Source organism: Mus musculus, chromosome 4, assembly GCF_000001635.26.
Source record: "Mus musculus strain C57BL/6J chromosome 4, GRCm38.p6 C57BL/6J".
Classification (NCBI taxonomy): Eukaryota; Metazoa; Chordata; class Mammalia; order Rodentia; family Muridae; genus Mus; species Mus musculus.
In genome coordinates this window covers 76,096,656-76,121,811 of record NC_000070.6, presented here as the reverse complement: position 1 = coordinate 76,121,811, position 25,156 = coordinate 76,096,656, and the positions used below count along the sequence as shown (strand labels likewise).

The following is a 25,156-nucleotide window of genomic DNA, read 5'->3' as shown; positions in this document are numbered from 1 at the left end:
TAGAAGGATTGCAGAAGACTTTGTTGCTGTGAGTGATTTGAACTGTGCTGACCTGGCCCAAGAGGTTTCAGTGGAAAAGAATTTTAGCATGTAGTTTAGAGAGGGTTTTTGTAGTATTTTGGTGAAGAATGTGTTTGATTTTTGTCATTGTCCAAAGAGTCTGCTGAGGCTATGGTGAAGAGATTTAGATTAATAGCTTTGAAAAAGGAAGACTCAAAACAACCTGGTGTAAATTCTATTGTGTGGTTACAAAAGTTCACTCTTATGAACAGCATTTTAATAAAAAGAAGCAAGTTGAGAAAGGAAAAAAATACAAAATATGTGGTTCGAGGGTTCATTTAAAGGGGCACCAGGAAGTAGAATGGAGCTGAATCCTGTACTCAAGGATATTAAATTGAATTAAGGGAATAGTGACCTTGCGACAAAATTCCACCCAGCTAAATTTAGATCCAGGCATGGTAGTATAAGCTTTTAATCCCAGGAGGCAAAGACAAGCAGATCTCTGAGTTCCAGGCTAGTCTACAACAGAGCACATTCTAGGTGTGGGAAAAACTTAAATCCAGGCTGGGTGGACCACACCTTTAATCCCAATGCTTAGGAGATAGGCCTGCAGAGCTCTTGAGTTTAAAGTCAGTCTACAAAACAAGTTCCAGAACAGCCAAGTTTAGGCAGTGAAGAGGTTGGGAAACAAAAAGCTGGATATAATATAATAGAACAGCAGGTCTGTGTTACAGCCCCAGCAAGCAGCAGAACTCTCAGGCTCAGTCTTTAGAGTCCAGAATAGAAGGGACAAATGATGCTGGGACAATTGATGCTGGCTAGCTGGAGCTAAGAAATTAGGGGTGAAGAAGAGACCAGGATCACTGAAGTCAAGTCTTCTGGGAAGTGTTTTCTGACAACACAAAGAAGCTGTATTCCAGAGATAGCCAAGGTTGTACTGCTTGCAGCAACTGTACTTTGTAATGTGTAAGAGTTACCTGGGCCATACTGGTTTTGAAGGCATGAAGAGGTTATGAAGAACAACTGAGGCTTGGCACTGTGAGAGGCTATTGGTGAAGGTGCAGCCTCAGTTGCAATTGATGACCCAGGACTGAAGGGGTCATGGAAAGGAGTTGAGGTTTGGCACCATGAAGAGAACCTATGAGAGGCTATTGGTGAAGCCTAGTTGCAGGGGAAGTCCCCAGTGTATTGGAGATGCCAGTACCATCAGATGATCATCAAGAACAGCAGCAGCAGTGAAGTGGATCATCCTGACCTTAAAATGCTACAGAAGGCGGCGCTGGAACAGTGATTCAAGTCCTTTGGAAAAGTCCAGAAGATCATGCATGGATCCCAGACATTGAAACATGAAGCTGTAACATTGAAGTTGCCTTGGAGACCCTGAGATGTTCGAGATGTCAGAGCAATTGGCTAGGAAAGCTTCTAACAGGGAGTGGAACCAGCCCAGGAGAAAGGAGTTTGTTGCAGTCAACAAAGATGAAAAAGTAGTTGAAGATCTTAAGACCACCTTATAATCAGACATGGAGATGCAGAGTTTGGAGTTTGCCCAGTTGGTTTTCTGTCTTGCTTTGAGGATTATAGTTAAGTGATTAGGTGAATCTCAGAAGAGACTTTGAACTTTTAACATTGTTGAGACTGCTATAGACTATGGGGACCTTTGAAGTTGGACTAAATATATTTTGTGTTATGCTATGGTATGGCCCCATAAACTCATATATTTGAACAAACCTATGGGAGACAGGGAATGAAATGTGATGGTTTGTATATGCTTGACCCAGGGAGTGGCACTACTAGGAGGTGTGACCTTGTTGGAGTAGGTGTGTCACTATGGGTGTGGACTTGAAGAGCCTCATCCTAGCTGCCTGGAATTCTGCTAGCATCCTTCAGATGAAGATGTAGAACTCTCAGCAACTCCTGCATCATGCCTGCCTGGATGCTGCTTTGTTCCTGCCTTGATGATAATGGACTGAACCTCTGAACATATAACTCAGACCCAGTTAAATGTTGTGCTTTATAAGATTTGCATTGGGCATAGTATCTGTCCACAGCAGTAAATCTCCAAGACAGTTGTAAAACAAAATCGTGTATGCAATATCAGTTGATAGGTTATAAAATCTTTATTTCTGGGTAGTTTGAAGAAAGCAAATATGTTAATATTGGGTCTCCTTAAAATATTTCTGAGAATCTATTTTAAAAGATTAATTTATTGATTGATGTATTTATTTATTGTGAGTACACTGTCTTCAGATACACGAGAAGAGGGCATTGGATCCCATTACAGATGGTTGTGAGTCACCATGTTTGCTGGGAATTGAACTCAGAACCTCTGTAAGAGTAGTCAGTGCTCTTAACAGCTAAGACATCTCTCCAGACCCCAGCCTGTATACTTTTATAATGAACACAAAGACTTAAAATATTTATGAACTTAAAGATACATTTACTTATTTCTCAGCAGTTTTTGTTTTTCCTATGAATCTTCAACTCATGTTGGTTGTTTCTAATTTAAAAACTAAACCCACAGATAAGGTACCCTTAGTTTTTCCCTCTACTTCCACGGAACTTTGACTCTTCGCATCCATACGTGATCAATAATTACAGAATGAAATGGTAACATATGGCTCTAACGTATATACAGAGCTTAACTTCTTGAATCACTTTTGCCTTGTGTATTATGTTTGTGAATTCAACATTTTTCAATCATTTATATTTGAAAGGTTTTTTAATGTAGAAAATACATTTACAATATCTTTTGAACAAATTTTGAACAAGGCAAAAAAAGGAAAGAAATACATGTATATTCAGCGTTTTCTGGGCACTAATTCTTAAGGTATCAATCTGCTGGTGCTTAGCTAGACCTGGTGTCTCTCTTCAAATAGATATGTACTTTCTTGCTGGTCTAAAGCCCTCATAGAGTATTCTTTTTACACACACACACACACACACACACACACACACACACACACACATATATATACATTTTATTAGGTATTTTCCTCATTTACATTTCCAATGCTATCCCAAAGGTCCCCCATACCCTCCCCCCCCACTCCCCTACCTACCCACTCCCACTTTTTGGCCCTGGCATTCCCCTGTACTGGGGCATATAATGTTTGCAAGTCCAATGGGCCTCTCTTTCCAGTGATGGCCAACTAGTCCATCATTTGATACATATGCAGCTAGAGTCAAGAGCTCCGGGGTACTGGTTAGTTCATAATGTTGTTCCACCTATAGGGTTGCAGATCCCTTTAGCTCCTTGGGTACTTTCTCTAGCTCCTCCATTGGGGGCCCTGTGATCCTCCAATAGCTGACTCTGAGCATCCACTTATGTGTTTGCTAGGCCCCGGCTTAGTCTCACAAGAGACAGCTATATCAGGGTCCTTTCGATAAAATCTTGCTAGTGTATGCAATGGTGTCAGCGTTTGGAAGCTGATTATGGGATGGATCCCTGGATATGGCAGTCTCTAGATGGTCCATCCTTTTGTCTCAGCTCCAAACTTTGTCTCTGTAACTCCTTCCATGGGTGTTTTGTTCCCAATTCTAAGGAGGGGCAAAGTCTTAATCATTTAAGTATTCACCTCTTATATAGGCACTTAGATCTCTGCTGCAAGTTTAGAAATGTGCTTTCCCCAGCCCCCAAAACCACTTCCAAATGAATCTGTAAATGAAAAGGTTGAAAACCTTCTCATCTGTTATATGACAAGACTTTCCATTAAGTCATCTAGCCAACCCTTGCATTGTCCAAAGGCTACAAAAGAAGAGGAAACTGTCCCCTCTGGGATGTTGATGTTCCTATTCAATTTATTATTTAGCAGTAAGGGCTTTTTACAGAACCAAACAGAATTAGATCAGTTGAAGATGTGTCACTAGACAAGAATGAAACTTTGAGACCAAATGGGAATACAGGAAAGATAAATTAAAAGCAAAAGCCAAGCAGTGTAAGTAAGCAAAAGTTAATTAGGTTTCTAAGATGGTTTCAGTCAATGTCAACTTGCTAGCCTTAGGCTGGGAACAAATCCTTACCCTAGTGACTTGTTCTGAGCCCCTTTGGAATTGTCTCTGATTCTACTTCTTGGAATCTGAACTGGGTTTCAGTTTTGCCTTGAGTCACATGTTAACACAGGCTTCTTTATTCTACAGATTGGTGGAAAATAGGGATAGAAATAAGCAATACAAATATAAAAGAATTAGTGACTACCACATATTCACGTGTGTGCATGTCACAGCAAGAAACCCTTTTATCATCTGGATCGTGGAAATGAGTGACAAGTACCTCACCCACCTCATGGCCCTTTGCAATCACTGTAGTGTGTGCTAGTCTTTTGACTTTTACCTCTCAATAATGTATTTGCCATTTGCCAATCACCATATGATTTTATTTTCTTCTGAGCCCCTTGTTTTGCCCCTTGATCTTTTCTGTCCCTTTGTCTTTGTCTTTGTCTTTCTCTCACTGAATGATTTTGTGAGGTCACTCACTGGGCAGGTGCTGGGAAAGAATGATAACCTATCAGAAAGCAGGTCCCAGAGGGATCAAATTAATAAGAATCTCATGGCACAGGCTTTGGGGTAGGGGGATGTGAGGAGAGGGGCAGACAAGGACTATTTGTGGCCCAGGGTGTTAGTGCAAGCATGAGTGAGCCATGTTTTCATAGCATGCAAAATCACAGAGGCTGGTGGCTCTGGCTCCTAGAATCCCTTTGAATCCCTTTAAGAAAAAGAGTAAGGTTTTCTTATTCTGTAATCATGTTACTGGAAGATACATGTAAAAGAAAAACAATACATTCTGTACCTACAAAGACTTCTTTTCCTGTGAAAATTATATCTAAAGCATTATTTCTATATTTTTATCATATATAATCTATGAATCATGTCATTTCATTTTTGCTTCAGAATATGTATTCTCAAGTAACCAGAAAAAATACTTAGAAAGTTCCTTTCTGCCTCCTGTGGCCTGTCTTATTCTTGTTATATTACTGTGGTTGTTCTTGGTTTTTATAAAATACACTTCATTTCTCATGTGAATCTGGGGAAAATATAGAAAGACTCAATTACAACATACAGAAACATTCTCTGATATCAGGGAGAGTGTCTCAATTATTGAGCAGTAAAGTATTTTAACCTGGATAAAGTTTTTATTATTTATGGTATCTCATGTGTAACTCTTTCGAATAATCAGTAAAGTATACTGAATGACTGCCATGAGAATCATAGTTAACTTCTGTTACAATAATTTCATGACGACTACATCTTGTAATCTTACTAATTTGCTGTAGTTTAGGACTAAGCTACTAGAGATGATAACTATACTTACATTCAGTCTAATCATTAGACTCTAATCCTTTAAAATTTAATAACTCTTTCTTTGTTGTTATGTGTTGGTCTCTGTGTGTATGTGTGTACACGTCTATGTATGGTCCAAAATACATAAATGAAACTTGATCAATTTGTATAATGTTACATCTATGTATAGAATTTCAGGGTTGACAATTTGTTATTATAAAATCAATTGGTATTAATCTAATTAATTAAACTAAATCTAATGCTTTAAGTAGTTACCCACACCTATTTATATTTAATAGAGCTTTCTTTTACTTTTTTCCTAACTCTTTTCTAAGATCTAAGTATTTAAGATAAAATTTTGAGGTTTGTTATTGCCTAGACAATCTATTAAGAGTCAAGGTAGAATTTTATAAGCATAATTAGTGTCTTAGGGTTTTATGAGAAGAGACACCATGGCCACAGCAACTCCTATAAAAGAAAGCGTTTAATTAAGTCTGGCTTGCAGTTAAGAGGTTTGGTCCATTGTCACATGTTGGAATGCAGTCAGACATGGTACTAGCAAAGGAGCTTAAGAGTTCTACACCCAGAAAGGCAGGCATCAGGAAGATAGAGCCACTGGGCCTGGCATATGGTTCCCAAACCTCAGAGCCCAACCTCAGTGACAAATTTTGTCCAACTAAACTATAACTACTCTCAAAAAGCCATGTGTTCTAATTGTTTAAAATATGCCATATCCTGTGAGCCTTGGGAGGAATTTTCCTTCAAACCAACACAATTGGAAATTATACTGAATGTTACATGAAGTAATACAGGCTTTTTTTTTACTCAATTGTAATATTGACAACTTCTATGTAATTAGCACTTCTTAATTTTAGGACATCTTAAGCATATTTTAAAAATATTTCCTTTTATAGATTTTGAGATTATAACACAATTGCAATATTTACCTCTTCCCTCTCCTCCATGTAAACTCTCCACAGACTTCCCAATTGTTTTCTTTCAAATTCAAAGTGTCCCATTTTTTGTTGTTATGTGTTGGTCCATGTGTGTTCTTAAATATATAAATGAAACCTAATTAATCTGTATAATGCTACATCTATATATATTATTTCAGGGTTGATCATTTTGTATTAGATAATCAATTGGTATGCTCTTCCCTAGAGAAGGCCATTTTTCCTGCTTACAGCATTCCTTCCTTAGTTGCTTTTAATTCATTGTACAGAACTGAGGCCTCCTGAGCTTTGCCCCTTTCACATTAGTATGTTTATTGGTATCATCCCTGTTCAGGTCATATTTAGGCAGCTACATTGGTAAGACATGGGGGTAGCTTCTGACATTTCTAGGAAACAAAATTCCCCTATCAAACTCTGTTTCTTAAAAGTTTTCTGGCTCAGAGACTGGTCTGCGCAGGTGAAAGTATGAACTACAGAAGCTAACAGCTTCTGGGATAGGCTGAGGCCACAGGGCTTCTGGGACAGGCCCCGTTTCAGGCTCCAGACATCCAGACACCTACCCTACCAGAGGAGAGGTTTTCACTCGGCCTGGGTGGACTTTGCCTGAGCACCTGGGGGAGCCATCTTGGTTCCCGGATTGCTCAGAGACTGGTCTGCTCAGGTAAGAGTGTGGACTGAAGAGGTTGACAGCTTCTGGGACAGGAAGAGGCCACACAGCTTCTGGGGCAGGCCCCATTTTGGGCTCCAGACATCTGGGCACCTTCCCTACCAGAGGAGAGGTTTCCACCCAGCCTGGGAGGAATTTGCTGGAGTACCTGGGGGAGCCCTCTCTGGTCCGGCATCTCTCAGAGTCTAGACTGTGTAGGCGAGAGTGCCTACTACAGAAGCTGCATGGCTTCTGGGACAGGCCCTGTTTTGGGCCTACATCTTATGCCAGGAGGCAGGTCTGAAGGCCAGATAACTGTGCACCTTCCCTGCCAGTGGAGAGCTTGCCTGCAGAGAGTACTTTGACCACTGAAACTCAGGAGAGAGCTAGTCTCCCAGGTCTGCTGTAGAGGCTAACAAAATCACGGGAGTAACAAGCTCTAACCAGAGACAACTATAACAACTAACACCAGAGATTACCAGATGGCTAAAGGCAAATGTAAGAATCTTACTAACAGAAACCAAGACAACTCACCATCATCAGAACCCAGCACTCCCAACTCAGCCAGTCCTGGATACCCCAACACACCCGAATAGCTAGACCCAGATTTAAAAGCATATCTCATGAGGACGGTAGAGGACATCAAGAAGGACTTTAATAACTCACTTAAAGAAATACAGGAGAACACTTCTAAAGAGTTACAAGTCCTTAAAGAAAAACAGGAAAACACAACCAAACAGGTAGAAGTCCTTAAAGAAAAACAGGAAAACACGACCAAATAGGTGATGGAATTGAACAAAACCATACAAGACCTAAAAAGGGAAGTAGAAACAATAAAGAAAACCCAAAATGAGACAATGCTGGAGATACAAACCTTAGGAAAGAAATCTGGAACCATAGATTTGAGCATCAGCAACAGAATGCAAGAGGTGGAAGAGAGAATCTCAGGTACAGAAGATTCCATAGAGAACATGGGCACAACAATCAAAGAAAATTCAAAATGCAAGAAGATCCTAAGTCAAAACATCCAGGAAATCCAGGGCACAATGAGAAGACCAAACCTACAGATAATAGGAGTAGATGAGAATGAAGATTTTCAACTTAAAGGGCCATCAAATATCTTCAACAAAATTGTAGAAGAAAACTTCCCAAGCCTAAAGAAAGAGATGCCCATGAATATACAAGACGCCTACAGAACTCCAATAGACTGGACTAGAAAAAATTCCTCCCAACACATAATAATCAGAACAACAAATGAATAGATAGAATATTAAAAGCAGTAAGGGAAAAAGATCAAGTAACATATAATGGCAGGCCTATTAGAATTACACCAAAACTTTTCACCAGGGATTATGAAAGCCAGAAGATCCTGGACATATGTTATAAAGTCACTAAGAGAACACAAATGCCAGCCCAGGATACTATACCCAGCCAAACTTTCAATTACCATAGATGGAGAAACCAAATTATTCCATGACAAAACCAAATTCACACAATATCTTTCCACGAATCCAGCCCTTCAAAGGATAATAATAGAAAAACAAAAACAAACAAACAAAAAAACCAATACAAGGACGGAAACTACGCCCTAGAAAAAGCAAGAAAGTAACCCTTCAACAAACCTAAAAGAAGACAGCCACAAGAACAGAATGCCAACTCTAACAACAAAAATAATATCTCTTAATATCAGTGGATTCAATTCCCCAATAAAAAGACATAGACTAACAGACTGGCTACACATACAGGACCCAACATTTTGCTGCTTACAGGAAGCCCATCTCAGGGAAAAAGACAAACACTACTTCAGAGTGAAAGGCTAGAAAACAATTTTCCAAGCAAATCGTCTGTAGAAACAAGCTGGAGTAGCAATTCTAATATCAAATAAAATCGACTTGCAACCCAAAGTTATCAAAAGAGATAAGGAGGGGCACTTCATACTCATCAAAGGTAAAATCTTCCAAGAGGAACTCTCAATTCTGAATATCTATGCTCCAAATGCAAGGGCAGCCACATTCATTAAAGAAACTTTAGTAAAGCTCAAAGCACACTTTGCACCTCACACAATAATAGTGGGAGACTTCAACACACAACTTTCATAAATGGACAGATCATGGAAACAGAAACTAAACAAGGACACAGTGAAACTAACAGAAGTTATGAAACAAATGAATCTAACAGATATCTACTGAACATTTTATCCTAAAGCAAAAGGATATAACTTCTTCTCAACACCTCATGGTACCTTCTCCAAAATTGACCATATAATTGGTCAAAAAACAGGCCTCAAGAGATACAAAAATATTGAAATTGTCCCATGCATCCTATCAGATCACCATGGACTAAGGCTGATCTTCAATAACAACATAAATAATAGAAAGCCAACATTCACGTGGAAACTGAACAACACTCTTCTCAATGATACCTTGGTCAAGGAAGGAATAAAGAAAGAAATTAAGAACTTTTTGGAGTTTAATGAAAATGAAGCCACAACATACCCAAACTTATGGGACACAATGAAAGCATTTCTAAGAGAAAATCTCATAGATCTGAGTGCCTCCCAAAAGAAACTAGAGAGAGCACACTTTAGCAGCTTGACAACACACCTAAAAACTCTAGAACAAAAGGAAGCAAATTTACCCAAGAGGAGTAGAGAGCAGGAAACAATCAAACTCAGGGGCGAAATCAACCAAGTGGAAACAAGAACTATTCAAAGAAACAACCAAAGGAGGAGCTGGTTCTTTGAGAAAATCAACAAGATAAGTAAACCCTTAGCCAGACTCACTAGAGGGCACAGGGACAGCATCCTAACTAACAAAATCAGAACTGAAAAGGGAGACATAACAACAAATCCTGAAGAAATTCAAAACACCATCAGATTCTTCTACAAAAGGCTATACTCAAGAAAACTGGAGAACCTGGATGAAGTGGACAAATTTCTAGACAGATAACAGGTACCAAAGTTAAATCAGGATCAATGATCTAAACAGTCCTATATCACCTAAAGAAATAGAAGCAGAGGAACACTCCAACACTCCTCCATTGTTGGTGGGAGTGCAGGCTTGTACAACCACTCTGGAAATCAGTCTGGCGGTTCCTCAGAAAATTGGACATAGTACTACTGGAGGATCCAGCAATACCTCTCCTGGGCATATATCCAGAAGATGCCCCAACTGGTAAGAAGGACACATGCTCCACTATGTTCATAGCAGCCTTATTTATAATAGCCAGAAGTTGGAAAGAACCTAGATGCCCCTCAACAGAGGAATGGATACAGAAAATGTGGTACATCTACACAATGGAGTACTACTCAGCTATTAAAAAGAATGAATTTATGAAATTCCTAGCCAAATGGATGGACCTGGAGGGCATCATCCTGAGTGAAGTAACACATTCACAAAGAAACTCACACAATATGTACTCACTGATAAGTGGATATTAGCCCCAAACCTAGGATACCCAAGATATAAGATATAATTTGCTAAACACATGAAACTCAAGAAGAATGAAGACTGAAGTGTGGACACTATGCCCCTCCTTAGATTTGGGAACAAAACACCCATGGAAGGAGTTACAGAGACAAAGTTTGGAGCTGAGATGAAAGGATGGACCATGTAGAGACTGCCATATCCAGGGATCCACCCCATAATCAGCATCCAAACGCTGACACCATTGCATACACTAGCAAGATTTTATTGAAAGGACCCAGATGTAGCTGTCTCTTATGAGACTATGCCGGGGCCTAGCAAACACAGAAGTGGATGCTCACAGTCAGCTAATGGATGGATCATAGGGCTCCCAATGGAGGAGCTAGAGAAAGTAGCCAAGGAGCTAAAGGGATCTGCAACCCTATAGGTGGAACAACATTATGAACTAACCAGTACCCGGGAGCTTTTGACTCTAGCTGCATATATATCAAAAGATGGCCTAGTCGGCCATCACTGGAAAGAGAGGCCCATTGGACTTGCAAACTTTATATGCCCCAGTACAGGGGAACGCCAGGGCCAAAAAGGGGGAGTGGGTGGGCAGGGGAGTGGGGGTGGGTGGATATGGGGGACTTTTGGTATAGCATTGGAAATGTAAATGAGCTAAATACCTAATAAAAAATGGAAAAAAAAAAAAAGAAATAGAAGCAGTCATGAATAGCCTCCCAAACAAAAAAAAAAAAGCTCAGGACCAGATGGGTTAGTGCAGAGTTCTATCAGACCTCCAAAGAAGATATAATTCCAGTTCTTCACAAACTATTCCACAAAATAGAAGCAGAAGGTACTCTACCCAATTCATTCTATGAAGCCACAATTACTCTGATACCTAAACCACAGACAAGCAGATCAATGGAATAGAATTGAAGACCCAGAAATGAACCCACACATCTATGGGTACTTGATCTTTGACAAGGGAGCTAAAACCATTCAGTGGAAAAAAGACAGCATTTTCAACAAATGGTGCTGGCACAACTGGCGGTTATCATGTAGAAGAATGTGACTTGATCCATTCCTATCTTCTTGTACTCAGTTCAAATCTAAGCAGATCAAGGAACTCCACATAAAACCAGAGACAGTGAAACTTTTAGTGGAGAAAGTGGGGGAAATTCTTAAAGATAGGGGCACAGGGGCAAAATTCCTGAATAAAACACCAATGGCTTGTGCTGTAAGATTGAGAATAGACAAATGGGACCTCATAAAATTGCAAAGCTTCTGTAAGGCAAAAGGCACCATCAATAAGACAAAAAGGCCACCAACAGATTGGGAAAGGATCTTTACCTATCCTAAATCAGACAGGGGACTAATATCCAATATTTATGAAGAACTCAAGAAGGTGGACTCCAGAAAATCAAATAACCCCATTAAAAAATGGGGCTCAGAGCTAAACAAAGAATTCTCACCTGAGGAATACTGAATGGCAGAGAAGCACCTTAAAAAATGTTCAACATCCTTAATCATCAGGGAAATGCAAATCAAAACAACCCTGAGATTCCACCACACACCAGTCAGAATGGCTAAGATCAAAAATTTAGGTGACAGCAGATGCTGGCAAGGATATGGAGAAAGAGGAACACTCCTCCATTGTTGATGGGATTGCAAGCTTGTACAACCACTCTGGAAATCAGTCTGGAGTTTCCTTAGAAAATTGGACATAGTACTACCAGAAGATCCAGCAATACCTCTTCTGGGCATATATCCAGAAGATGTCCCAACTGGTATGAAGGACACATGCACCACTAAGTTCATAGCAGGCTTATTTATAATAGCCAGAAGCTGGAAAGAACCCAGAAGCCCCTCAGCAGAGGAATGGATACAGAAAATGTGGTACATTTACACAATGGAGTACTACTCAGCTATTAAAAAGAATGAATACTGAATGTCTAAAAAGCACCTGAAAAAATCTTCAGCATCCTTAATCATCAGGGAAATGCTAATCAAAGCAATCCTGAGATTCTACATCATACGAGTCAGAATGGCTACGTTCAAAAATTCAGGTGACAGCATATGCTGGCGAGGATGTGGAGAAAGAGAAACACTCTTCCATTGTTGGTGGGATTGCAAGTTTTTACAACCATTCTGGAAATCAGTCTGGCTGCCTCTCAGAAAATTGGGCATAGTACTACCAGAGGATGCCGCAATCCCTCTCCTGGGCATATATCCAGATAATGTTCCAACTGGTAAGAATGACACATGCTCCACTATGTTCATAGCGGCCTTATTTATAATAGCCAGAAGATGGAAAGAACCCAGATGTTCCCTCACAGAGGAATGGGTACAGCAAATGTGGTACATTTACACAATGGAGTACTACTCAGCTATTAAAATAATGAATTTATGAAATTCCTATGCAAATGGATGGACCTGGAGGGCATCATCCTGAGTGAGGTAACCCAACCATAAAAGAACTCACTTGATATGTACTCACTGATAAATGGATATTAGCCCAGAAATTTAGAATACCCAATATACAAGATACAATTTGCAAAACACATGAAACTCAAGAAGAATGAAGACCAAAGTGTGGATACTTTGCCCCCTTTTAAAATTGGGAACAAAACAACCATGGAAGGAGTTACAGAGACAAAGTTTGGAGCTGATACAAAAGGATGGACGATCTAGAGACTGCCATACTTGGGGATCCATCCCATAATCAGCCTCCAAACTCTGACACTATTGCATACACCACCAAGATTTTGCTGAAAGGATACTGATATAGCTCTCTCTTGTGAGGCTATGCCGAGGCCTGGCAAACACAGAAGTGGATGCTCACAGTCAGCTATTGGATGGATCATAGAGCCCCCAATGGAGGAGCTAGAGAAAGTACCCAAGGAACTAAAGGGGCCTGCAACCCTATAGGTGTAACAGCAATATGAACTAACCAGTATCCCCAGAGCTCGTGTCTCTAGCTGCATATGTATCAGAAAATGGCCTAGTCTGCCATCATTGGGAAGAGCGACCCCTTGGTCTTGTAAACTTTATCTGCTTCAGTACAGGGGAATGCCAGGTCCAAGAAGTGGGAGTGGGTGGGTATGGGAGTGTGTGTGGGGATTGCCTGGGGAATTTTGGGATAGCATTTGAAATGTAAATGAAGAAAATACATAATAAAAAATCAAAATAAAAAAAAAGAAATGTTAACAGAGAATTTAGCAGTTTAGTTGTAGACCCTCAGTCTCTATATCATGTCATCAAAGAAGTTCAAGTGATTGAATTGAAGATCAAGCCATCCAACTGATGTTTCTGTACAATACTCAAAATCATTTATTTTCTATGCCCATGATACACTTTAAGATCATTCTTTATGGCGTAGCACACACCCTGCACTATGAAACTTAGAACAGAAATGCACACTGAGCCATGACTTTGTACTTATGTATAATCAATATTCCACAATCAAAATTATAAAATCTCAGAAGAGTAAGTCTGAAATAAGTCCCATCGTATCTACTCAAATAAACATCTGTCTGCAAACTTAGGGAAAAAAAAGTTTTCTGCCCCTTCTTCCACAATGATCCACAATCCTTAGGTGAAGGAGTTATGTTGTAGATGTATGAATTGGGACTGTGCTCCACAACTCTGCATTTTGATCAATTCTGTGTTTCTGTAATGGTTTCCATCTGTTGCAAAGCAAAGTTTCCTTGATGAGGGGACAGAACTATACCTAATTGTGGGTGGAAAAGTAAATATGCAAAATGGAGTTATGGATTATATGTGTATTTTATATAAATTATCTATTATAATATTATTTGAAATCCATAGTTTTACTGTCTTTACAATTGAATTATGAAATATAGACATAATGATCTTGTTACTTCTACTTCACATTGTATGCATATTAAACTTCTCAAGGACTGAGACAGTATTCACCACATGACTCTTATCCTTTTGAGAAGTATAAATGAGCTGTCTTCAAGGAGGCCCTTACATCTCAGATGATGTAAGAGCCTTGTTCTTCATTAAGTGTAACACATACTTAACCAGAAGAATTTCTGAATACTGGTTATGATGGTGAGCTCAGTCCTTTGCCTCCTTGTTTTTAGTACCAGGGCAGCCACTAAACTTCAAAGCAGAACCTGAATCTGAAACAAGTATTTTGCTGTCTTGGACACCGCCACGATCAGATACCATTGCCAGCTATGAACTAGTCTACAGAGATGGGGATCAAGGAGAAGAGGTAAGAGTTATAAATCTTTCCTTTGTGGGAAAGATTTACATGAAAAGAGGACCTTGACCAAAACAACCCAAATGGGTATTTGGAGCCTTTGAGGATGGGAGTCAAAAAAAAAAAAAAACTATTGTTCTAGATAACATGCTTTTTGATTTAGTTTTCCAAGCTAGATACTATTCAATCATCAGGTCACAGCAAAACAAAGCATACATGAGGTAGAGGGATGCCATTAATTTTTTTTCTGTAATTGCTCATAGTAGTTATTTAGGCCATTATACAATCATATGGATATTTGAAATTTGTATGCTTTTATGAGATAGACTCCCTCTATTTGGCTGTAACTGTCCTGAAATTCACTATGTAAACCAGGGTGACCTTGAATTCACAGAGATCTGACTGCCTCTGCCTCTCAAATGCTGTGTTGGAATTAAAGGTATGTGCCAAAGGGTATGAATCCCTTTTAAAGTAAAATTTTTTTAATTAAATAATGTGTTAGTTTGTAATCTGTTGCTTTGATAAAGGCCATGACCAAAGGCAATTTGGAGAAGAAAGGGCTTATTTGACTTAGATGTCCTAAATACAGCCTGTCACAGAGAAATGTCTGAGCTTTCTCGTACATCCCCCAACTACCCACCAGGGGTATCATTCCCACAATGTGATGGGCCCTCCCACACCAATCTTTAATCAAGAAAATGCCCCCATACACTTGCCTACAGGCCAATATGATGAAGGCATTTTTTTTAAATTATGGTTTCCTCCTCTCAAATGACCTTTGCTTATATCACTGAAAAAAAAAGAAAAAAGAAAAAAGAAAAAAAAAAAAACAAAAAAACCTAAACAGCACAATTGACCCCTTGTCAACTTAACAGATCCTTCCTTTCCTTTTTATCCTTAAGATTTCATATTAATGTTACAGAGTAAAATGTAGTATAACTGTAAAAGTCCCACAACACTAAAACACTTTAAAAGATCAATCTCTAAAATATCTAATATCTTAAAAATTCAATGTTCATTAACTCTGGGTTCTTGTAAAATAAAAAAAAAATAAATTACATACTTATTCCAAAAGAACCAGGGTACAGTTATAATTAAGACAAAGCAAACACAAAACCAAACAGTGTAAATGGCTTAGTGTCTGATGTCTTAGACTTGCTCTTTTTTTCTGGGCTCTAAAGGCTTACTCAGCTTTATTTCTGTGCCTCTGCCTCTGCCTCTGCCTCTGCCTCTGCCTCTGCCTCTGCCTCTGCCTCTGCCTCTGCCTCTGCCTCTGCCTCTGCCTCTGCCTCTGCCTCTGCCTCTGCCTCTGCCTCTGCCTCTGCCTCTGCCTCTGCCTCTGCCTCTGCCTCTGCCTCTGCCTCTGCCATCCACAGCATCTGCAACTTGTTTCAAAGTCTCAGGTCAGTTCTGGGTTGCACATGCTTCTATCTTTAGTGGCCTCAGCATCTCAATTGTCCTGGAATTTACACTGTAACAGATACTTCCCCCTTACTTAAGCTTTGCTTGGGACATCTTTAGGGAGTCTGACTTGTGTAAGCCCCAGCTGCTCTCCATGACCCCTCTAATCTTGCAGCTCTCATCACCAATAACACCTAAGAGAGTATTAGACATTACCAATTACTACTTTAGGGGACAGCTTTGGACCACAAATGGACCACAGCTTCTGTGTTTTAACTGTGAATAAATAACTGCTACAAGATGTCACCTCACTGAGGCTAGTATCTTTTTACTTACAGCTGACTTTGCAGGCCCAGATAACCAGCATGGATTGTACCAGTACTTTAGTGATATTGCTCTCTTGTTAATTACAACTGAGTCTTCAGTATCATTAACCAGAAACCACAAAGTCTTGATCGAAAATATAACACAAACAGCCTCAATAGATTCTTTAAAGGACTCTCAAACTTTCGTCTAAGACTTTGTAGGTCACTCCTATGTTTACATTGATCTCACATTATCTTCCAAGTTGTCCCAGAACATCTCACTAAGCTCTGATCCCTCAATGGCTTTTTCAGAACAAATTTCTAAATTCGTCCACCCTGTTCCCAGATAAAACCCTATAATGTGGTCAGATTCAGCCCAGCAATGCCCCACTCTTGGTACCAATTTCTGTAATAGTGAAGTATAGAGGTAAGGGTTTATTTGGGATAGGTACCCTGAGCACAGTCCATTACAGAGAAAAGTCATGACTGACACAAAGGAATGTGAAGGCAAGAACTGACAAATCATGGAGGAATGCTTCTCATTGTCCTGCTCCCTATGCTTGCTCATCTTGTTTTCTTATACAGTCCAGGACTCAGAGCCAGGGTGGTGGTGTTTGAAATGTGCTGGGCGTCTTTCTTTCTTCCTTCCTTCCTTCCTTCCTTCCTTCCTTCCTTCCTTCCTTCCTTTCTTTCTTTCTTTCTTTCTTTCTTTCTTTCTTCCTTTCACATGAGTTGAGGTGTATGACAGTCATTTGATACTACTGGGGCACTAGCTCTCCATGTACTACTGTGCATTACAATTGTTTAGGTGCAGAATCCTGTTTTCTTATTTGAGGAATCTGAAGTTTCTAAGCGCCCTTATATTTAATAAGCACTCTAGAAATGTTTTCTACATATTTATCTTTGAATTAACTTTGTTTGAATTCATTTGTGTGAATAGCAATACTAGTTGGTTAGAAAAAAGGCTTAAGATTGTTTATGCCTCTGTTCAATTATATATTTGTTTGTATCTGACATTGATTACTTATAGTCAGATATGCTTTTGCTAAAATGCAAAGGCAGATGTGAAACCTAGCTTTGATAAGTACCTTATTTTGATAATCCCCAATAATGTTAACGAGTATATAACAGGTATAGAGAAGTTTATGAATAATTTTGTTACCTATATGCTCTTTAGCCACAAAAATGTTTTCAACTATACTAAAGAAATCCATAGCAATGGTCTTAGTTCTTAGAAATGATTCAGCTTTCTTCAATAACACAAGTAATCTTAGGACCACCAACAATTTCAGATCTTTTTCATGTTTTTTTTTTTTGGTCTGTTCTTTTTATTTATTTTTTTTTATTATTAGATATTTTATTTATTTACATTTCAAATGTTACTCCTTTCCAGATTTCCCCTGCCCAGAAACTTCCTATCCCATCCCCCCTTCTCTTGCTTCTATGAGGTTATACCCCCACCCACCCACCCACCCACTCCTGCCTCCCTGCCCTCACATTCCATTACACTGGGGCATCGAGCCTTCATAGACCAAGGGTCTCTTCTCCCATTGATGCCCAACAAGGCCATCCTCTACTACATATATGGCTGGAGCCATGGGTCACTCAATGTGTACTCTTTTGTTGGTGGTTTAGACCCTGGGAGCTCTGGTAGTTGATATTGTTGTTCTTCCTATGGGGTTGCAAACCCCTTCAGCTCTTTCAGTCCTTCATCTAACTCCTACACTGGAGACTTCACGTTCAGTCCAGAGATTGGCTTTGTGTTTATTCTTTTTGCATGTTTGCTTGTTTTTAAAATTGATTGGCCTCAAAATCATTAAGTAACTGAAAATGACTTTAAACTCCTGATCCTCCTGCCTCCACTGCCCAGTGGTGGGATTGCAAGACTGGTTGTTTATGTTTGTTTTTGTAGCTTTTGCTTTTTTTTCTTTTCTTTTTTTTAACTTTCTTTTATGGTAGGAAACCCAAACCAGGGCCTTCTATACATTATGTATGCTGACATATGTCCCTAGTCCTTCACAACTCTTTTATAGCATCTTGTGAAATGTTGCCCGTTCTGGGCATATAATATTTACCACCCCCATTTGGATTGTAGAATCCTGGAAGAAAACATGGGTGTGTGATTGAATGGAATTTTGCATGCTCAGCATCCTTCAAGCTTAGCCAATGTCCTTTGTCTTTGTGTTTGCAGCACCTTGTATATCTTCAGGTTGGCATGCATCCTGGCTTTGTCCTCTCCTTGCCCCTTATTGTGTGCTGGTGGATAATTGTCAGTATTGGTATCTCTGTTTCAGTCATCTTTTATGGAAAAATACCTTTCAACTATGTCATCCTCATGGTATAATTTCATACATAGCCCTGAAATTGTTTCTTTTTGCTATATATTGATGGTATTGTGGTTTAGAAAGAAGTCTAATGTTGCAGACAGTTATTATGCCATATGTGCACCAACTCACAAGAAAATGACTAACTTCTCTGTTTATCTGCAGCAGCGAATCACCATTGAGCCAGGCACATCTTATAGGCTTCAAGGGCTGAAACCAAACAGCCTGTACTACTTCCGTCTGTCTGCACGCTCTCCTCAAGGCCTGGGTGCTTCTACAGCTGAAATATCAGCTAGAACCATGCAATCAAGTAGGTGTCTCTCTCTGCTACCTTGTTGCCCATTTCTCTCTAGGAAATGTTTCTAACATTTAGTTTTTTGGGGTTTTTTTTTTTTGGTTTTGTTTTTTGTTTTTTTGTTCTGTTTTGAACTAAAGAACAAACCTGGTAGTGTGCTGAGCCTTCAGCAACTATCTCTGTGGCATACACACACACACACACACACACACACACACACACACACACACACATCTCTGGATACAGGACACAGATAGGACCTGTGTTGTTTTCAAACATGGCACAAATAAAAGACCCTCCATTCCACTTCCTAAATACAAAATTTCAGAGAAGCTAATTGACTATCATAGCTAGGAAATGGGTGCAGTAGTTAGTTCTGTCCTCATCCAGTAAATGATGTGGCTGCAGGGCTGGGCAGTGGTGGTGCACACCTTTAATTCCAGAACTTGGGAGGAAGAGGCAGGTGGCTTTCTGAGTTTGAGGCCAGCCTGGTCTGCAGAGTGAGTTCCAGGACAGACAGAGATACACAGAGAAACCCTGTTTGCAAAACAAAAATCAGGTTGAAATCACTGCAGAGAAATCAGGCCAGAGCACATCAGAGTATGGAGTGGCAAAAAGCAAAATGATTTCCTTTTAAAAACAAGTGATTAGCATGTATTTGTTCCTACTCAGGAGGAAGGCTCAGTGCATATGACTGGTTTTTTACTCCTGGAGAGTCCATGTAGACACAGAAAATCTCAGTTTAGATAAATCTGAGGATATTGGAATAATCATAGGAACATCTGTGCCCTGGATGCCATTTCGCTTCCTTAACTTCATTCTCTTTTGAGCTTGCATGTCTCAGCGTAGCCAAGTTTGTTATAATGGGGCTTCACAATGCCCAGAACATGTTGTTTTCTATAAATATTGTCTAAAACATTGTTTGTGATGGAAAGTGTGATGGTTTATAATGCTGCCATTCACTCTTTAATAAGTATTAACAATTAACCATCCACTCAATTTATCTCGAACAATTTTACAGCTACTGTGTGGGATTTTTGTGTGTAGTATTTTAACTGTATTTCCTGACATTGTGATGTATAGGGGTAATTTGATGGGAAATAATTGCTCAGAAGATGTCTGTCTTATGCTAGAATGGACAGTAAAAGTGTGTGTTTTAGCTCTTATGTAAATCTGCTTTCGATGAATTACTGCATCCAAAAAAAAAAAAAGGAAAGAAACTGAATATAAACTATATAAATATATAAATAATATAAATCATGATTCTTTGGGGGAGGTTAACTAGGTATTTTTAATTGCTGTGTTATTGACCTTTTGTAAGGGATAGCTGATTAATACCAGTTTTACCAAATTTTGCTGGTGGGATCTAATTCTTTACTAGCAATGGTGTCACGAGAAGAGTTATAATAAAAAAGCTGAGAGCTGACAATAGGGTAAGTACAGTCAGAACCAACAAGCCTGACCTTGCCCTCGGTAGGTAAATCTCAGCCTGCGCATTCTCATTCCTTAATGATTCTGCATGCTCATTTTATTTTGGCTACAATCAATGTTAGATTAACGCTTTCCGTTAAAACTGGTCAGGCTGACTTAGACTTTTTAGATAGTAAGCCCTTCTATGTTTGTTGAGTTTTTCTTTTTTCTTTTGTTTTCTTTTTTTTTTTTTTTTGTTTTTCTTCATTGACTTCAATAGGAGGGCATCTATCAGTTACTTTATTTTGTTCACTTAAACGTCCTTCCACAAGTGAGTGCAATGGATGGATTTTCTTTATTCTAGAATGTGGAAAGGACATAGAATAGATATGGAAATGGTATTTCTGAAATCTCGGGTTTCCATCAATTATTTGATGTTTGGGGTGCTAGTCAGTTTAGTGGGGATGGGAGATATCAAGGAATTGGTTTAGAAGAAGAATTTAAAATGCAGGTAGGTGATTTTATTTGAGGATCTCTGACACATGGTTTCATTTCCATACATCTCCCCCATTCATTATTTAACAGTTATTTTGACCATTGGTTCATATTTTTTGTTTACTCATGTTACTAAGCCAAGGTTCATAAATTTATGTTAAAAATTTTAAGTTTCAAAGTATTGTTTTTGGTTTTTTTTTCTGCCCTTATTGTTCGTTTATTTATTTTTGCCTTTTCTTTTGTTTTATCATTTTTTTCCAACCACTCCTGTCCTTTCACTCAAATCCTCCTTTAACTCACTACCAAAATAAGAGCCATCAGCTCCTCCTCAAGATATTAGTTGTACCAGCCCAAGTTCCACTAGTATTTTGGTAAGTTGGCAACCTCCACCAGTGGAAAAACAGAATGGCATTATCACTGAATACTCCCTCAAGTATGCTGCAGTGGATGGGGAAGACTTCAAGCCTCATGAGATTTTGGGAATTCCTTCGGATACTACCAAGTACCTTTTGGAACAGCTGGAAAAATGGACTGAATACCGGATCACTGTGACTGCCCACACAGATGTCGGCCCTGGCCCTGAGAGCTTGTCCGTGTTGATTCGAACCGATGAAGATGGTATGTTGCCTCCGCTCCGTCAGTTCGCTCCTCTGACACAGTCTGGGTCTGCTTTGGATAGGCTAACAGTTATTCTTTTTAAAATTTTTTCTGCTCATCATTTTTGATCCAACATTTTTATTATGTAACTTTTGGCCAAAGACCTGTCTTTCCTAATCCTGGGCTATTTTTCTTATTTTCTTGTTCAATTTCAATTCAACAATTTTCTACCTTTTAAAGGGACACTTTGCTCTTATGGTCCTATGATCCAGATTTTCTCTGTACCTCCAAGTAATGTCTCCTGTGTTTTTCTTGGCATTTTTTATTAAATTCTCTTTCATTGTGGAATTAACTTTCAAAACTGCCACCTTCTTACTGTCTTTTGTCTTGTGATTTTTGGCACCTGTTGTATGGAACGACCTCTTGATATGAGAAAAAAAAAAGAGAGAAGAATCCATATAGTCAAGAATCTTTTTATTCTGCTATTAAAACAAAAATGTTAAAAAACACACAACTGTCAACAATCTGTTTTTGTTATTATTTCAGTACAATACTTCTTTGTGCTTTAATGCTTTGGACCTCAAAGCATCTTCCTTGGCTTTTGTACATTTTTTTTACATGTTTTTCTATTTCTCTGATACTCTTTTTTTTTTCTTCTTCTTCCATTTTGGTTTTTGCATCGGTCATGTTTTTTGATCTTTTCTTAAAATGTAGAGCAGATTGGTTGATCATTTTCCTTAGTTGAAGATGTCTGTGTTCTTCAATGAAGCATAGTGGGTCTACCCATTTTTGTAAAGAAAGCACTCTTGCTGCACCGGTGACGAGTGCCTATAATTGTCTTTTACCCATGATGTTGTTGCAGTTCCAAGTGGTCCTCCTCGAAAAGTCGAGGTGGAGGCTGTCAACGCCACAGCTGTTAAAGTCTCGTGGCGCTCACCTGTGCCCAATAAGCAGCATGGCCAGATAAGAGGATATCAGGTGCACTATGTGAAAATGGAAAATGGCGAGCCGAAGGGTCAGCCCATGCTGAAGGATGTCATGCTGGCTGATGCACAGGTGAGCCTGTTTTATTGGTTAACATTGCTTCTAGTCTGTGCCAGAATTTACCCTTTTGTGCTTTAAACACTATTCTACTAAAAATTCTAGGCTTTAAAACCCATTGCTATGTATTTACCTTATATATTAAAAGTAACGTCAACTAAAATTAAACTGAAATAAATTGCTTTTAAGTTTAATTAAAAGTCACTTTAAAAAATAGATATTATGTTCTTTATGTCTGGGTCTAAATTGACACTCCTCACTTCAAGAAATAATGATGAGCCTAACTAAGCCACAATAAAGTATTCCAAGCTACACTTGGGTCGATAGAATCTACCTTCTGCTATGTTTAAATTACTTGGACCAAGGTTGATCTAATTTCTTAAGTCTGGGGTTTTTACTAGAGAACAGACATTTTTATTCAGGGGAAGGAACTCAGCATTTTATTTTATTTTGCCTTTCATCAGGTCATATATTTTATGGGAATAATTGTTTTCTGTCCCAGGAAGTGAAGATAATGACTTTGATGATAAAAATTAAATTAAAGTTTCCAAGAGAATAAATATGATCTCCTGCTCTGAACCACGTTAAAAGAATTACTAGTGAGCTGGGGAAATGCCCAGTCAGTGATGTGTTTCCAAAGAGAACCTGAGTTTAGTCCCCAGAATCTACCCATGAAAAAGCCAAGTGTGGCATATACAGGTGTAATCCTAGAGGTGGAAAATGGAAATGGCTTGACGTTCTGGCCAGCCAGTCTAACCTACTTGACAAGTTCAAGGCTAGTCAGAAACCTATCTCAAAAATAAGGTCAACAGAGCCTAATAACAACACCATGGTGGTCCTCTGGCCTCCACAATCACACAGGGGTGCATACATCCTCACTTATACATGCATCCATACAATCCTGTACACATGGTTGCATAGATCGCCTATACCACCAAAGGAGTTATTAATAATGAGTAGTTTCATGTTTGAGATGTCCTGTTGACCTTGAGGAAGTGGTTTACAACCACAGTGTCCCTGACAGGTTTTTTAGTCAGTTATTTAAAGCAAAGCATATAACATTTTCATTTTCCCTGTAGGTTATAGGTATTTAAAAGTAATCCCCCTTAATGAATATATAATTATTTATCTACTTGTCACTCAAGTGTTTTCCTGGGAGGAAGAGAAAAACTCCAGTTTCTAACTGCCCTGCTGGAAATGTCACATAACCCAGGGCCTATCTTGCCATAGCCCTTTTGACAGTGATGGGGTACTGGGGTTATAGGATATGTAGATACTTGATACTTTGCTTAAGTGTGTGGTGGCTGATCAGAAAAAAGGATGGAGTTTGTGAATTTAAAATTTGAAATGAAAATATCTTTTATGTAAGCATGAAAATATCAGAAACAGAATGAAAGCTTCTACATAAGTTTGCCCAGTTTTATCTTTTTATCTCTGAAAATATGAGGCAATATGTACCCCTACTGTGCTAATGAAAGCGTTTACCCATAAAAGTTGTTATGCTGTCAGCTCACAAAACTGTTTATGTTTGCTTCTATTTTGAATCATCCTAACTAAAAGCCTGAAGGGATCTGAATCTGTGGCACATTCCTAGGGCTCAGACCTCTTTCTACTTTGCAGCGATTTCTGCAAGCATAGCTGATGTAATGTGTGTCATGTGCCTTTGACATGAGAAAGGGCTTTTGACCACTCTTTTCATTAGAGATATGGATTTTATTCTAGCCTTGTTAAAATATGTAGGTGTATTTTCAGTCAATAGTTTGAGAGAAATGTTGATTTCTTTTTAAGATAAATTAAGAAAATAAATTAATGTTTACTCAGCTAATAACTAATATATTTACTAAATATATACAAAACAAAGGGAGACACAGTCTTAACGTTAGTGAATGTAATGACTATGTATTCTCATCAGAATAAAAGCAATGGTACTGTCTAAAAGGAGAGTGTTAGGAGTTGTTTAATAGTTTGCAGATATTTGATATACCTGTGAAAATCTAGCCTGAAACATCACTTAAAATTATATGTAGATATCAATTATATTTCAATATTTTTTTATGCATAACTAGTCCTCTAACTATTTAGTGACTTCTACCATTTGGGTAGTTCTCACAATTTCTGTTCTCACAAACTTTACATTCTGACTATTACCTAGGACTCTAATGAGCTTTAGAATATGGGTTAAATTTATCAATTTTATCAATAATTGTTAATATTTAACTCAATGATACTGATTATATTGCAATTGACATGTGATATATTTTATCTAAAAAATTTGTAATTTCAAATTTTTTTAAAAGAAAAAAATTGGTAGAGTGAAGAAAATAGGCAGATTTAGGCTTCTTTTAACCTCTTCTATGCATAGATTTGCTTACAAGCACAGATTTTAATAAATATTAAATATTAATGTATGTATATCTGTATATGTATACACACACTTTTTAAAACTAATTGTTTTAGTTCATAGAACTACTGAATCAATTCCCAGTGAGCCTTTGAGTCTTGTTATGGCAGGACACAGTTGTCAATGAAGCCAACTTTACCTCAGACTCATACCCACTGGTGTTTTGGGTGTCTTGCAGTCCCCCAAATGCTTCCTTCATCCAAACTTCAAGAAAATTCCATTGTCAGTGGAATAAAATGGATACATAGTAAGGAAGTTTTATAAAAACAGAATGAAAAGATACCATTAAAGGTTCATAATGATAATTTTAAACTCCAAAAAGGAAAATTTAAAACTAAATCAATTTCAAACACTGGAGGACCATCAAAAA

The 25,156-nt window shown here is 38.6% G+C and overlaps 1 protein-coding gene across 52 annotated transcripts in view; it reads left to right on the top strand.

Moving 5' to 3' along the window:
- The window catches only part of Ptprd (protein tyrosine phosphatase, receptor type, D), a 2,270,506-nt gene that overhangs the window by 2,089,931 nt on the left and 155,419 nt on the right, over nucleotides 1–25,156 (top strand). For 25 of the 52 annotated variants that reach the window (NR_160919.1, NM_001352630.1, NM_001352628.1 and 22 more), the window contains 2 exons: nucleotides 14,396–14,529; nucleotides 18,713–18,857. Coding sequence is in view for 50 of the 52 variants with exons in the window: in NM_001352630.1 (NP_001339559.1) it covers nucleotides 14,396–14,529; nucleotides 18,713–18,857 (279 nt within the window). In the remaining 2 variants the exon portion in view is untranslated. Of the gene's footprint in view, nucleotides 1–14,395; nucleotides 14,530–18,712; nucleotides 18,858–21,059; nucleotides 21,366–22,206; nucleotides 22,401–25,156 lie in introns of all 52 variants that reach the window. The other 27 variants (XR_003954893.1, XM_017320046.2, XM_030253324.1 and 24 more) reach the window with 3 other exon arrangements.